Here is a 15215-nt window from a genome sequence, read left to right as displayed (position 1 = left end):
TATATATGCCGTGATGGAGGATTATGTAGCACAGGTGGATTTTGTATATCCACCAAAGTGTTTATTTCACTTGCATTGAATAATATATCTCTGTTGTAATACATCCTAAGATGGCCACATTTTTGGCACAACTCCCCAAAGCTGAGAAGCCTGACATTCACATCAAACTGCCTGTTGTTTCAGAACTGTGTGTTTCACAGCAGTGTCACCAGTGATTTGAAAGCATTTACAGACAAGTTCGGCTTTGATGTCCTCATCCTTTTGGCCAGCGACCTGTCGGAGGAGCGGCAGCCGAGACGACAGATCGCAGTGTACTCCGAGAACCTAGAGCTGTGCAGTCAGGTAAGGATCTCCTCCAAGCCTGGTGCATGTCTCTGCACCCTAACCTGCCGACTCTCAGAACATGCGGTGGAAGATGGCAGTCGGTCTGTGGCATAAAAGATATTGGCCCAAGAAGTTAAGTCCTAGAGTTTGAGTTGTAAGAAATGTTGGGGACGTTTTGCACATTAGGCCTTTTTTTAAGAGCCTCATCATCAGTTCTCTTCTAGATTGAATCCATAGAGAGGCAGATTATAGATTTCTCACCCAAAAGATCATAGCTTTCTTACCACCACCCCCCAAAAGATCATAGCTAGGCCTCCTTTGAGTGCTGTTTTCTTTGCTACCTGCTAGTGACTAACAAAGTTTAGTCTTTGTCTAAATACCTGTTTGGTGCCCAGTGTTGAGTAACCGGTGATCTGATGCTTTAATCAAAGTTTGTTTGTCTCCAGGTGCTAAAATTCTGACTGGAGAATCAGTCAGATCCTTTCAGTTGAGAGCTGCATCTTTTAACCCAAGGATATGGGAATGATATAAGATATAGACAAAACTAATCAATATAGGCAGTGGATATACCAAACCAGGTATATTTTATAAGTAATATGAGAACATATATGATTCATAATACGGACAACAGGGGCACAGAATAGCTTCATCACAAATCTTTCCTCACTAATAGATTAGACTCCTCCTGTACCCCCAGACAGCTAGGGGCAATGTCTCGACTCCTTTCTTTTCTATATCATCACTTTCTGTCCCCCACGCGTCCATCATGGCTCTCTTGACATGAGACTGTAAGTACTCTCGGGCTCCTCTGTGCTTTCTCATGTCCAAATATGAAAGCGCCCCCTGTCCCTGCAGCAGATGCATTTTGTACCCCCTTCCTGACCCACATACATCTGCACATTGTGTCACCTGCCTGGGGCTTTCCCAGTGCTTTGATCTGCACTGGGAGTCAAAGCTGCATTTTATCTTTGGTCCCCGGTTTCCCATGGACAGGACTTAGGTCTTGGAAGCCCTTCAATACAGTGGTTTTCAAATCACTTTTAGTAGCAAATCAATTTTAAAATTGGTTGATTTAAAATAGACAAAAGTAGAAGAACGGATGTAGGGGTTAGCAGCCGTTGAGTGGACTCCACCCGCCTTTCCTCCCCTCACATCACCCGAGAGACAGCTCCTCAGAACCTTGAGCAACACAGGCTTGAGACTACTCCAGCGGTGCCCCTCTTTGTCTCTGTGGTCACAGCTGGTCAGGGGTCAGCGTCTGCAGCTCAACTGCCTGAGTCACTTGTTAGCTGTGTGTGGTTGGTCACGATATTTAACCTTCCTGTGTCTCATTGGCAAAATGGGAATAAAGAGTCTGTACCTTGTAGGATTATTGTGAGGATTAAAAGAGATAATGTATATAAACCCTTAGAATGTTTTATTACTATCTCTGTGAGCTCTGTAGTTATTATTGTTGTTGTGCTGTTCATGATGTTACCTCCACTAATCCTGTGGGACCATTTCAAAGGCCCAATCTGCAAAATATCCCCATCATTTCCTAAAAACCATAGAGCTGCAGCCCAGTTCTGGCCTTGCACGGACTGTCACACATGCTCTTGGCCTCCCAAGGCAACTCTGTTTGTTCTGGGCTCCGTGTCACTGCTCCCTGGGGCAGGAAGGATTAGGTGGGGCTGGAGCGCTGTTGGACAGCTCTGCCTCCCACAGATGCTTTCTCTTTCCTGCTTTCTCCTTTGCCTTATGAGGCTACCAGAGGTTAAAGCAGCTTCTGGCTGCCTTCTCCTAAATGAAGCATTTCTCCTGCTTTGTTTCCTTTTATGCCAACACAATTCCTTAGTTCTTATCAGCAGCTGGCCTTATATGTGCTGTTTGCAAACTTGAAAAAAGTTTGCACTGTTTTCACACTTTTACTCCTTTTGGAAGATGGTATGACATTGCACTAAGGAAAGGATTTAAATGGTTTTAAATCTCTTTACATGTAATTATCAAGAGCTAACAATGTTGAACAGCTGGATTTTGAGTTCAACAAAACACCAATTTGGTAGGATTGGAGAAAGAATTGTGGTGTATTAAATAGGACTTTCCATGTTTTACATGATTCAGTTTTCAGTTGTTTGAGTTCTTTTTTTTTTAGACAGATGAACACAGATTAATTCATATTAAGAAAAATCAAGAAAGACAAATTGCAAAGAGCAGAGAGTGCCTGAGTGCTCACACAACCCCTGTGTCTCCCCAACAGATTTGCTGTGAACTGGAAGAGTGCCAGAACCCTTACCTAGAGCTGGAGCCCTTTGAATGTGGCTGTGACGAAATCCTGGTGTACCAGCAGGAGAATCCTTCAGTGACTTGTGACCAGGTGGTTCTCCTCGTCAAGGAAGTCATCAATAGGAGGTGTCCAGAGATGGTCTCCAACAGCCGCACGTCCTCCACAGAAGCAGTGGCAGGCAGCGCCCCACTCTCTCAGGGATCTTCTGGGATTATGGAGCTATATGGCTCTGACATAGAACCACAGCCCAACTCCGTGAATTTCATAGAAAATCCTCCAGATCTCATCGATTCTAACCAGGCCCAGGTGGATGTCAATGTAGACCTCGTTAGCCCAGATAGTGGGTTGGCCACCATCAGGAGCAGCCGTTCGTCCAAGGAGAGCTCGGTTTTCCTTAGTGATGACAGTCCCGTGGGAGAAGGTACAGGGCCTCATCACAGCCTCCTCCCAGGGTTTGACTCCTACAGTCCCATCCCTGAGGGGGCAGCTGTGGAGGAGCATGCACGGTCCGGAGAACATGGGGAACACTTTGACCTCTTCAACTTTGACCCGGCACCTATGGTTTCTGGGCAGTCCCAACCATCTTCCCATTCTGCAGACTACTCCCCGGCAGATGACTTCTTCCCCAACAGCGATTCATCAGAGGGACAGCTCCCCACGGGGCCTAAAGGACTCAATGGGATAGAGATGGACATGTCTAATTATTCATCTAGTTCACTTTTGTCAGAGGCTGGCAAAGATAGCCTTGTGGAATTTGATGAGGAGTTTGTCCAGAGGCAAGAAAGTCCCAGGGATAACACCGAAAGAAATTTGAGTCTGACTGATTTTGTGGGAGATGAATCTCTTTCACAGGAAAGGCTGAAAAATATTGGAAAGAGGGTCCCACCAGCACCTATGAACAGCTTTGTAGAAAGCTCACCAACTACTGAAGAACCAGCTCTACTCTATCAAGACGATATGAACCAAAAAGCAGTTGACACAGGTCACACAAGGCCACCTCAGACTCGTGCAAGGTGCAGCAGCTGGTGGGGTGGTTTGGAAGTTGACTCTAAAAATATTGCGGATGCATGGAGTTCCAGTGAACAGGAGTCTGTCTTCCAGAGCCCCGAATCCTGGAAAGATCAGAAGCCAAGCCCAGTTGATAGGAGAGCCTCAGATTCTATATTTCAACCAAAGAGTCTCGAATTCCCAAAGTCAGGTCCCTGGGAGTCAGAATTTGGGCAGCCTGGACTGGGCAGCAATAGTATTCAAGACCAAAATGAGGAAAGCTTGCAGTTTCAGAACCTGCCCACCGAGAAGCCACATTTGCTGAACGCTTCTCCTCAGGGCACAAACCACCTGATAGAAGACTTCGCTGCTTTGTGGCGCTCTGATCGCTCTCCCACAGCGATGCCCGAGCCATGGGGAAATCCCACGGATGATGGTGAACCAGCTGCTGCAGCATCATTCCCAGCCTGGAGTGCATTTGGTAAAGAAGACGACACCGAGGCTTTGAAAAATACCTGGAATCTGCACCCAACAAGTGGTGAGACACCCTCTGTGAGGGACCCAAATGAGTGGGCCATGGCCAAAAGTGGGTTTTCTTTTCCTTCAAAAGACCTAGTGGACAGTTCACCCAGTGAGGCAAGTAATGAAGCAGCTCCAGAAATCTGGGGCAAAAAGAACCATGAATCCAGGGCTAACACTTTTAAATCTGGAAATCCCAGGTCTGATCTGGATCACGCATGGAATAATTCTAAGCCAACAAAGGATGATCAGGATGGTGTCATGGATCCAAAAGTTATGGGGACAGTGTATGAAAAGGTAGATTCCTGGAACCTTTTTGAGGAGAGCATCAAGAAAGGAGGGTCAGATGTAGCTCCTTGGGAAGATTCCTTCTTATCATATAAATGTTCTGATTACAGTGCATCCAACATAGGGGAAGATTCAGTGCCTTCCCCCTTAGACACCAATTACTCCACCTCTGATTCTTATACGTCACCAACATTTGCTGGAGACGAAAAAGAAACCGAAAACAAGCCATTTGCCAAAGAGGGAGATTTTAAGTCAAAAGATGCTAACTTTACCACAGAGGAGACCGAATCCCCACCTCAGTCACCGCAGCAGCCACCTAGAAATAGAATTAGTTCAGGTCCGGGGAACCTAGAAATTTGGGCTTCACCTCATGCAGATACTAATTCTGAAATAAATGCCACTCACAACCCAGATAAAGATTCACTCAAGACAGAGCCCACAGACGATAAGGACATGTTCATGGAGGATGACATTGGGGAAAGCAGCCAGTCCAGTTACGATGACCCCAGCATGATGCAGCTGTACAACGAAACAAACAGACAGCTCACACTTTTTCACAGCAGCACAAACTCCCGGCAGTCGGCCCCCGACAACCTCGACTTGTGGAACAGAGTGATTCTGGAGGACACTCAGTCCACTGCGACCATCTCTGATAATGACTTGGACTGGGATGACTGCAGTGCGGGTGTGGCGATCCCTGGTGAAGGTCAAGCACAAGGATACATGGCTAAAAGTACTGAACCTGAAACCCGATTTTCAGTGAGACAGCTAGAACCGTGGGGCATGGAGTATCAGGAAGCAAATCAGGCAGACTGGGGACTCTCTGCTTCTTCTGAGCATAGCAAGGACTCTGCTCCCAACAAATATGACATGCTGAATGAAAAAAGCGGACAGCTAATCGCGAATAATATTTGGGATTCTGTCATAAGCGATAACGACATGTCATCATTAATGTTACCAGGCCCAGCGTATGTAACAGATTCAGAACAAAGTAAATTGCCTCCTGAAACGCCTAGCTCATCAGAAAAACTTCAGGACTGTGACACCCCAGACCTGCTAGAAGCCTCTGGAGCCAGCAAATCAGGGGAACTTGATCCTGACCAGCAAGACACATGCAGAAGAAACCTGCCAAGTGATACAGTGTCATTGGTAACCGGCCTTGAAAATCTAGGGCATTTTGTATGCTCAGACCCATGGGAAGGTCTTAGCTATGGACAAAGTGAAAGTGAGAAGGAAGCCCACAGAGCTGCTGATAGGGAGTACCTTCATGAGGAGGAAGTGATGGATAGAGCCTTGGGGAGTTCTGGAAAAGGGGAGGGTGACCGGGAATGCTCTTCCCCAGTTGCATCTGAAGGTCAAGAAATCTGCGATGAGTCAGTCAAAATCAGCTCTCTTTTGGTCACTTCCAGTCCTCAGACTGAGCAACCCCAGGAGATCTTAGTGCATGAGAAGGGATCTTACAATCCAGGCCACTGTGATGTGCAAACAGAGGTGTCCACAAATCATGTACAAGCAAAAGAGACCTGCGAAATGCACCTCAGAAATCACAGAAATTCAAGTGAAACTACTGAAGTTTCAGGTAGGCTGAATTTAACAAAAAATGTATCTTTACCAGAAATGGATCTTGAGAAAACTAAAGAATATAATATTCTGGAGCCAAAGACAGTGAACCAAGAGCCACCTCATGAATGTTCCCAAAGCCTTGACGATTGGGATGGCCCTGTAGACAGTGATATGCAGCTCAGTTGTGCAAGTTCTGAGATAACTAAGAACCTTGACATTAAGAGTGCTGAAAACAGCCCTCCAGGAGCCAGTCCATCAGGAAATTATGACAGAGATAGTATTTCTAGTGGGTATACACATTCAAGTGCATCAAGTCCTGACCTAAATGATTCTTCAGCTGCACTGCTTTCCTGGGACTGTGGACCCAATCAGAAGGTGAATCAAGATGATTGGAAGAAATGGACTCACCAAGAATCTGAACTAATTACTACTGATGGCCAAGTAGAAACAATTACTGAGATGAGAGACCTGGAGAAAAACAGAATGGATGGGTTTGAAAAGAGCTTAGATCACAAGGTTCATAAATTTGTAGAGATTTGGAATGACTCAATAGATGTTGATTCCTTTTCCTCTTTATCCAGCCCTGAAACAAGCAAACATTCTGAATATTTAGGTGCATACCAGGAAAGAAATCTAATGGTTAGCCTTCAGGAAAAACATGAACGTGATATTCCTGACACTGTGCAGCCAGAGGACGCCAAGTCCATTTCAACAAGCTCAGGTTCTGATGATGATAGTGTAGGTGATGGAGAGTCAGTGGAGAAAGACCTCTATTTGGCCACTTGCCACGTTGCTCAGAGCGAACCCAGAGCTTGGGATTCATTGGATGAATCTAGTAAGTTCTTGGCCAAGGAGGATCCCAAGTCTGAAGAATTATCCATCTATGTAGGTGGTTCAGAACCAGCAGAGACTGAGAATACATCAAACCCATTCTGTGACATCCAGCAAAGCAGCCCTGATCACTTGAATTTCTCACCACTAAAGGAGACCGAAGAACAGATTACCACAGTGGATAGGGAGACAAGATCTTCTCCAGAAATGGGGAAGGCAGAAGATATCATATGGCAAGTGTCTCCCAAAGCTGAACCAAAGGATGAAAATTATTCTAAATTGGAAATGCTCGGCTTTTCCACTGAAAGCACCAAGTGCTGGAATACCTCTCTACAGGAAGGGCAGCCAACTGAGGGTACATTTGAAGGCGAATTACCTAACTCAGGTGGTGTCTTAGAGATGACTTCTTCAGTATACCAAAATGTGGGCCCCTGGGGAGTACCCATTCAGGGTGATACGGAGTCCATGGAAACATCTTATACTAACCCTTTCAGTGATAAACAGCAGTCACCTTTTCTGGATAGTAATGGGGAGAACTCCCACAAGCAACTTTGGAACATTCAACCAAGGCAGTCAGACCCAGAAGCTGATCAGCTTAGCCAGCTTGTAGTATTGGACCAAATTAGAGATAAGGATCTCGGAGAGCAAACCTTTGTGTCTTCTGCTGGTGACAAACTCACTTCTGAAACACCTACCGAAGAGCAGTGTCAGAATACAGTGCTGTCCATTTGGGATCGGCCAGATCCAACGTTGACACACACAGATGAAAATGGATGTGTTATAGCCAATGTTTCAACTATTGAGTGTCAAGAAACAAATTGGTGGAAGGAAGGAAGATCATACCCCAATGAAATGACAAATTCAAGCATTGCCTCAGAAGATTTCCCTGCTGTCAATTCTCCCATCCAGTTGATAAAGAAGTCAGGTGCTGAATGGGTTGACTCTACCCCCAGTGAGGAACCTCAAGGCGCATTTGTTCCGGATATTTTACATGGCAACTTCCAAGATGGTGGGCAACTGGCCTCAGCTTCGCCTGACTTATGGATAGATGCTAAGCAGCTGTTCAGTTTGAAAGCAGATGGTGAGAACCCTGACATACTGACTCACTGTGACCAGGACAGCAATTCCCAGGCTTCCAACAGTCCTGATATATGTCACGATTATGAAGCCAAGCAAGAGACTGAGCAGCACATCAGTGCTAGGGTGGAACCTGAAGGGGGAGCCAGTGAGTTACATCTCACTGAGCCAAAGCTGGCTGATGAACCCAGTCTAGAGCCTGAGCAGGAATTTGTCCCTTACAATTCAGAACTATATTCTGAAAACCTAATTCCACTGCCTCCAGTCGGCAATCAAGCAAACACAAATGGCTCATCTCAGCCTGCTGCCTCTCACAATGGTTCTCCTGAACTTTCTGAACTAAATGGTGAAAACAACACAGGTTTAAAAGCATCAGAAAAAGGAGCGGACCCAGATATGGCACCAATTTGGGAACCCGATGACAGAACAAGCCCAGTGATTAAAACTGTGGGAACCAGTATTTTTGTAACTCACCAAGAGCCAACTATGGATGGCAACAGCTCTTGGGTCTCAGAGGGCTTTTCTCCTGAAAGTCAGACAGATGCAGGAGCCTTGTTGGACCTTGAGCAACCTTTGACTGCTGAGAATCCTGCCTCTGTTCCTGATGCTCTGCTAGCCTCGGACACTTGCCTGGATGTAAGTGAAGCTGCCTTTGACCACAGTTTCAGTGATGCCTCAGGTCTCAACACATCCACAGGAACAATAGATGACATGAGTAAATTGACATTATCAGAAGGCAATGTTGAAACTCCAGTTGATGGGGATGTAGGGAAGCAAGATATCTGTTCATCCGAAGCCTCGTGGGGTGATTTTGAATATGATGCCATGGGCCAAAATATCGATGAAGATTTAATGAAAGATCCGGAACACTTTCTCTATGGTGGTGACCATCTCTTGGAAGAAGATGTTCAGAAACAATCTCTGGCACCTTACACACCTCCCTTTGATTTGTCCTATCTCACAGAACCTAGTATTGGTGTTGAAACGACAGAGGAAGCTGGGGTTCCAGAGGATGAATCTCTGGGAAGCGAAGCGGCAGAGACATTGCTTCCTGTCCTTCCTGATCGAAGAAGCAAGCAAAACCACACTGAGCCCAAAAACACACAGCCTGGACACCAGCTGGTTGAACTGCACATTCATGAAGACCCTGAGTCAGTTTCTCTGTCAGTAGGAGGCGACTCCAACTTGGAGTTGTCTCCATCAAACATTGACTGGGAAGTAGAAACAGATAGCTCGGATTCACCAGCAGGTGGAGACCTAGGACCACCAAATGGTAAGACACATCCCATTTCTCCATCCCCCAAACACTGCTGCTTTCGTTCAATTAATGCATTTGCAAAACACACTCTTCCTACCCATGTGGGTAAAGAGGAACTAACTACATTTGCAATGCATGCCCAACCACATCTTCTATTATAGCAGAAATGTCTACTGCTTGTATATTACCTGTCCTTGAGAGTATATAAGGAAATTAAACAGCTTTACAAAATGAAAACATTTCTTACATTATCTCTCTAGATGGATCACTTGCAAAGATCACAAATCACCTAATGTGTTAATTCAGCCTTTTTCTCCCCTTCTCACCTTCATCTTCCACATTTAGGTGCCAGCAAGGGAATATTGAAGTTGAAAGAAGAGAAAATAGTTCCTCCCGAAGAGCCTGAGCAGATAAAACCTGAACACGGGGAAGAAAGGTACACAGAGCACAGTGAAGATCATCAGGCACAACACATGGATTACATACTTGTAAACCATGAAGAAAATTCACCCCTAAAACCAGAGGCCTGTGAGGCAAGAGAAAGCACATCTGAACTGGAAGAGTTTCATATAGGTTCCGGACAAATGAACCAGCCAGAAACTCAATTAGCAAGCTTCCCAGACACGTGTCAGCCTGCTTCCTTAAATGAAAGAAAAGAGTCTTCTACAGAGAGAATGTCTTCCAAAGATGATAAGAGATCATCTCTTGAAACCCCTGGACAAGAGCAGAGTTGGATGGTCTTGGGCCATGGTGAGACTGGCAATCTATCATCAGAAGCGAGGGAAGAAGGACTTGGATGGTCTGGTAAGGCTGTGGAGCCAGCCTCTGATGACGACTTGGGCGAGGGTCCCCAAATGCAGGTTCTGGGAGAAACGAAGCCTCTAGAATCTTTAGCATCTCTAGAGGAAGCCTCTAGTCTGGGCCGCCAATCGCGGAAGAGCACGATCCAAAGCAGTGCTGCCCCAGATGCAGTTATGTTGCAGGCTGTCACCCATGACAATGAATGGGAAATGCTTTCACCACAGCCTTCTCAGAAAAACATCATCCCTGGAATGGAAAAAGAGGAGGAGACAGAGTTTCTTGAGCCCAGAACAAGGAAACCAACACCAAACAGGTAAGCAAAAAGCTAAATTTATTTTTTTTCCTGTAAACTATTTTATTGGAAACCAGGGAAATGGTGAGGGATGACGGGATACAAAGAATATCTAGATAATAGGAGCTTTGCTTCTGTTTATTGCAAAGCATATCATTAATAAAAGCAGCTACATGATAACCATCATGAGAATGATGATCGTTATAGTTTCAGCCCCCAAAGCCCCTTCAGTTCCTATCCAGAATCTTATACTTACCCTCCTGATATTTATACTGACTGTAGCTACTCAATACTAATATCACTTTTAAATAGACAGTTAGAACCAGAGGGGGGAAGGCACTTATATTTATTCATGGTACAAGGCAGTTTGTGTATATTATATCATTTAATCCTTATAGCAACCCTGAGGTGGTAGGTATTATTATCTTTATTTTACACATACTGATGTGGGGAGGAGACTTAAGGCTCAGAAAGTTTCTATAACTTCTCTAGAATTGAGTAACCAGAGTGAACAGTCTAGTAATCAGTTTCTTACCCTCAAAGCTTGTACTTTTCCAGCAGACACACTCTCATACAGAAAAGGTGATTCTGGTTTTAGGTAAGCGCCTAACTTACTATAGGAATAAGGATACTCCACGGCAGGCTCATAATCTTAGTGTGAAACATCATTCCCTAATGGGCAAACAGCCATTAAGCTAGTGATTCATTCATTCATTCATTCATTCATTCATTCATTCATTCACCATATGGTTTTTGAGAATCTGCTCTGTGTTGATTGGCTGGGTAGCCAGTGACTATATAATAGGAAACAGGGTGTCATCCCTTTCCTCAAGCTTCCAGGCCCTGCTGACACTGTTTAGGGTTGTTCATTTCTCTTTGTTTGCCCTGATACAGCCCTCCTGCTTCCAGGGACAAAAGGGCAAATTGTGAAAAGTAACTTAAGTAAGGGGAAAAATCACATTTCCCCCTTGAAATATAATGGAGAGAAAAAAATACCTTTTTCCTACCCATTTTGGGAGTATAAAAGACTATACACCCCACATACCCACTGTGGGTCAAGGACTCTGGCTTCCATCCGGGCTCTATCATCTATTGGTATATATTTTAGGGTAACCCTAGGCTTCGGTTTCCTCATCTGTACAACCAGTGTGTTGGACTGAGGATCTGAAGCCTTCCTTCAGTATTAAATCCTGGGGACCCGATTTATGTGTAAATGCAGTGTATCCAGGAGAGCTTTGGTACTCACAAATTATATTTCTCCAGGAAAGGAACAGAAAACACTGAAAGGATAGTGGGGGTATATTGAGGGTTGGTAAATTACCACAAAGAGTTAAAAGCTGTGCCATATTCAAGTGTGGCTTCATAAATCCGGACATATTCAGCTGGCTTAATCTTTCTTTCTTCCTGTCAAGCTATTTCCTTCCAGAGACCCCAGATCCGTTATCAGAAAGAGAGTAGCAGATGGATCCCAGCAGCCCTGCTGGCATTGTTATAGATTGAGCTAAGAACTCAGGCAGCTTCCAGTTGGCTGAGCTATTGTTTGGCTTTTTGTCTGCATTTTGCACATGCCCCTGAAATCCAACAGATGATAATGGTCAATTGTGCCACAAGCCCCTTTTCTTTCAATAAGATTTCTTGGCTCCTCTCTTTTTGCTCAGCCCCTGCAGTAATGAAAATTTTCTCATGGTTGGGGGAGGGGGCAGATGTTTACTGGCCTTTGTGTTATCTTTTACCTAAATAATTTACTCTGAAATATTTGTTTTATTAAAACATTAATATCATTACTAGTATTAATACTAGCATTAAAATATTAGTATTTGAAAACTTCCCTCTGCTAAATTTTGGGAGGGGGCAGAGTTGTCTACAGCAGTGATTCTATAAGGGGTGGGTGGTGGGTCCAAAACCAGTGGTCCTGAGGTACCCATCACCTGGGTACTACTTAGAAAAGCACATTATCAGCCCCACCCTAGACCTCCTGAATGTAGAGCTTGGGGTGGGGCCGAGCCATCTGTGTTTCAGCACCTCCAGGTGCTTCTGTATGCTAAGGTTTGAGTATCACTGATCTGAAACTTACGCCCAGCCCTCTAGGAGTTTACAGTTTAATAAGGGAGTTAAACATAAGTGAAAGGTAAATAGTAGTGTAATACTTAAATCAAGATAATAACCAACGTCAGATTAAATAGAAATAGCACCCAATTGCAAGTATTTGCCAGGGGCCAGGTACTAAGCCCTGTCTATGCACAGTCTCACATTACCATGGCAACTATATGAGGTAAGAATTACACAAGGCAGAAAACTGATGTTCAGAAAGGTTGACTCACTTGCTCTGGTTTGTAGTTAGAAAATGAAGAAGCTGGGATTTGAATTTGAGCCTCTCTGTGTCCAGAGTGTGTGTTAATGCGGGGACGGTAAAGAGAGAGGCATCTGTGTAGGGTGCTTTTACGGAGGAACCAGGTGCAGCTTATTATCCATCAGGATCAGGAGACAGAGGACCAAGGGCCCATGACACTTTAAGAGGCCCATGAGAAGCTTTGGATTTCTTTTAAAACCAAGAAGAAAATTACTGGATATTCCTATGTGCATTATATTTCTTTCTACAAACAAGGATGTAAAATGAATGTTTAGATTTCTTTTTAATGAAGGAAGGAATTGTACTTATGCCCTGCAAGGTACAATTCGAGATGGGCATTCAATGAAGGTCGTAATGTGGAAAGGCACAGAAAAGGGTGAGAGGCCAGCCAAGTTAACTGGGGAAACTAGGATGAAGGAAATCATAGAGACGGGAAGAGAATCACAGGAGCAATATGATAAGATAGCCATATTTTCCTAACCCAAAACCTGGAAACATATTCTGACACAAAATCTCATCATAGGACAGAATACCAAAAATCCAGACTCTTCTGAAAAAAAAAAAAAACAACCCAAAAAAACAAAACTAAAACCTTATCTCCAACACCAGAAGTGGGCTGATTGTCTGTGGGCTATGACATACCAGCTACACATTGATTTCTTGCCCTCTCCGCACCCAGGCGCACCCCCTTTCAGCTTTCACATTGTTTTGAGAGCAGTAAGCTATGTTTTCAAAACCTGAGGAAGCATTTAAAAGATGCCTTTTCTCTTCATCCTCCACCTCCTGATTTTTGTTAACAACGCTTGTTATGAGTGCTGAAAGATAAACTGTCTCCCTTGAGATTTTCAGTTCTGTGTTCTGGTTCCCTAGAACCAATCTTCCCAGAGACTTTTGCCAACACCTTGGTTATCCTCCAGCTATACACCCACCAGCTCAGGACCGCGCACTAATTCCGGAGACAGTGATGGATGGGCCTGATCTTTCCTGTGTGGTTTCAGAGAACATCTGCAGGGTAATCCGCAGCACACATATTTTTCTGAAAATGAAGAGCCATTTATATGTTTATGAGTGAAAAAGACATGGCTGCAAAGATGTCATGTGAAGAAGAGAATATTTGATTATGTATTAGTCAGGGTTCTCCAGACAAACAGAACCAATAGGAGCAAAAGGACATAAGGTAAGTAGATAGATAGATGATAGATAGATAGATAGATGATAGATAGATAGATAGATAGATAGATAGATAGATAGATAGATAGAGACAGAAATTGTTTTAAGGAATTGGAATTGGCTCACACAATTTTAGGAGTTGGCAAGTCTGAAATCTGTAGGACAAGCCAGTGCTAGAAACTCAGGCAAAAGTTGTAGCAGTCTTGAGTCCAAATTTTGCAGGGCAGCAGAGTCTCTGTGGTGTAGACTTGAGGAGAGTTTCTTCTTTCAGGGGAAATTTCAGACTTTGCTCTTACGGCCCTCAGCTGATTGCATGAGGCCCACCCATATGCTGTAGAGTAATCTGCCTTACTCAAAGTCTGCTGATTTCAATGTTAATCACACCTGAAAAGTACTTTCACAGCAACAGCTAGACTGGTGTTTGTCCAAATAACAGCACCATAGCCTAGCCAAGTTGACACATAATGTTAATCATAGTTATATTAAAACACCTGAACTACATGCCAAGTGAGAGTGAAACCATTAACATTTGTAAACTCACCATCTGAATTATATAAAAATGGGACAATTGATATACAAATATATTGGCTTTCTATAGGTGTGGGGCAAGGAAATAGCTATGCCGGGTGATGAAAGGAAATGATTTCCAAGAGGACTAAGATAATACTTGTCCAGTCCTTTGTAGATACATGCAGCAGTAAGAGCAGAGGGGAAGGGTGGGGGGAAGCTGTTGTCACGTGTACTTTTGAAATGCAGTATTTGGAAGTAACTTGATTTTTATATTTGTGGAGCTATAACTTGTCTCCTAGCTCTGAGAGGTGAGTTGCGTTACTCGGTATTCCCTAACATAAAAACGACTTTCAAACACAATATATTTCATATTCCACATGACCTGCTTCTTATGGTGACCTCTGTACATTCTTTCTTTTTGAAACGATTCATTTCTATCCTTTGTTTCTGTCTGACAAAACTATGGCAAATAATTCATATTTCATCCTGTGACACCATTAGATCTTTTTATGTTTTTCACGAGACTTCTTAAATCGGGCTTCTTCTGTCGATTTATGGTTGAGGAATTAGTACATTGAGTCTCATACCATGTGAATGTTGAAAATGAAAAACAAGTGAAGAAGTAATCCATCGACAATTTCTGTCAATGTTGGGTGATGATATATTTGAGCACTCGGAGAAGAACTGGGCTCTTTGAGCACGTTCTACCTGCTTTCTGGGTCCTGCTCTGTGGATGTGCTATATCCCAGTTCCAAACATTTGCCCTTTCTTTGATGTAAGTTGATAGTCCATAGACTACTATTTATTCACTGTGTTTTTGGCTTTGCCTTGAACTAAACCTGGAAGACTAAATTTGGCACTGACTGTTCATTTATTTTTGTAATTATATTTGATCATTTGGTGTGTTTGGTGAGTTGGTGGCAGTAATTGAAAGTTTTAAATGTGCACTTTAATTCATGCCTTAATCTCCTTTTTTTTAAAA

At 43.8% G+C, this 15215-nt stretch overlaps 1 protein-coding gene across 7 annotated transcripts in view; it reads left to right on the top strand.

Annotated features, from left to right (window-relative positions):
* PRUNE2 (prune homolog 2 with BCH domain) overlaps positions 1 to 15215 on the top strand; it is a 246346-nt gene that overhangs the window by 167307 nt on the left and 63824 nt on the right. For all 7 annotated transcript variants that reach the window (XM_019648297.1, XM_019648298.1, XM_019648292.1 and 4 more), the window contains exons 7-9: positions 184 to 342; positions 2561 to 9125; positions 9456 to 10224. In XM_019648297.1, coding sequence (XP_019503842.1) covers positions 184 to 342; positions 2561 to 9125; positions 9456 to 10224 — 7493 coding nt within the window. The remainder of the gene's footprint in view (positions 1 to 183; positions 343 to 2560; positions 9126 to 9455; positions 10225 to 15215) is intronic.

Source organism: Hipposideros armiger, unplaced genomic scaffold (genome assembly GCF_001890085.2).
Source record: "Hipposideros armiger isolate ML-2016 unplaced genomic scaffold, ASM189008v1 scaffold_124, whole genome shotgun sequence".
NCBI lineage: Eukaryota > Metazoa > Chordata > Mammalia > Chiroptera > Hipposideridae > Hipposideros > Hipposideros armiger.
This window is presented reverse-complemented; position numbering and strand designations above follow the sequence as displayed.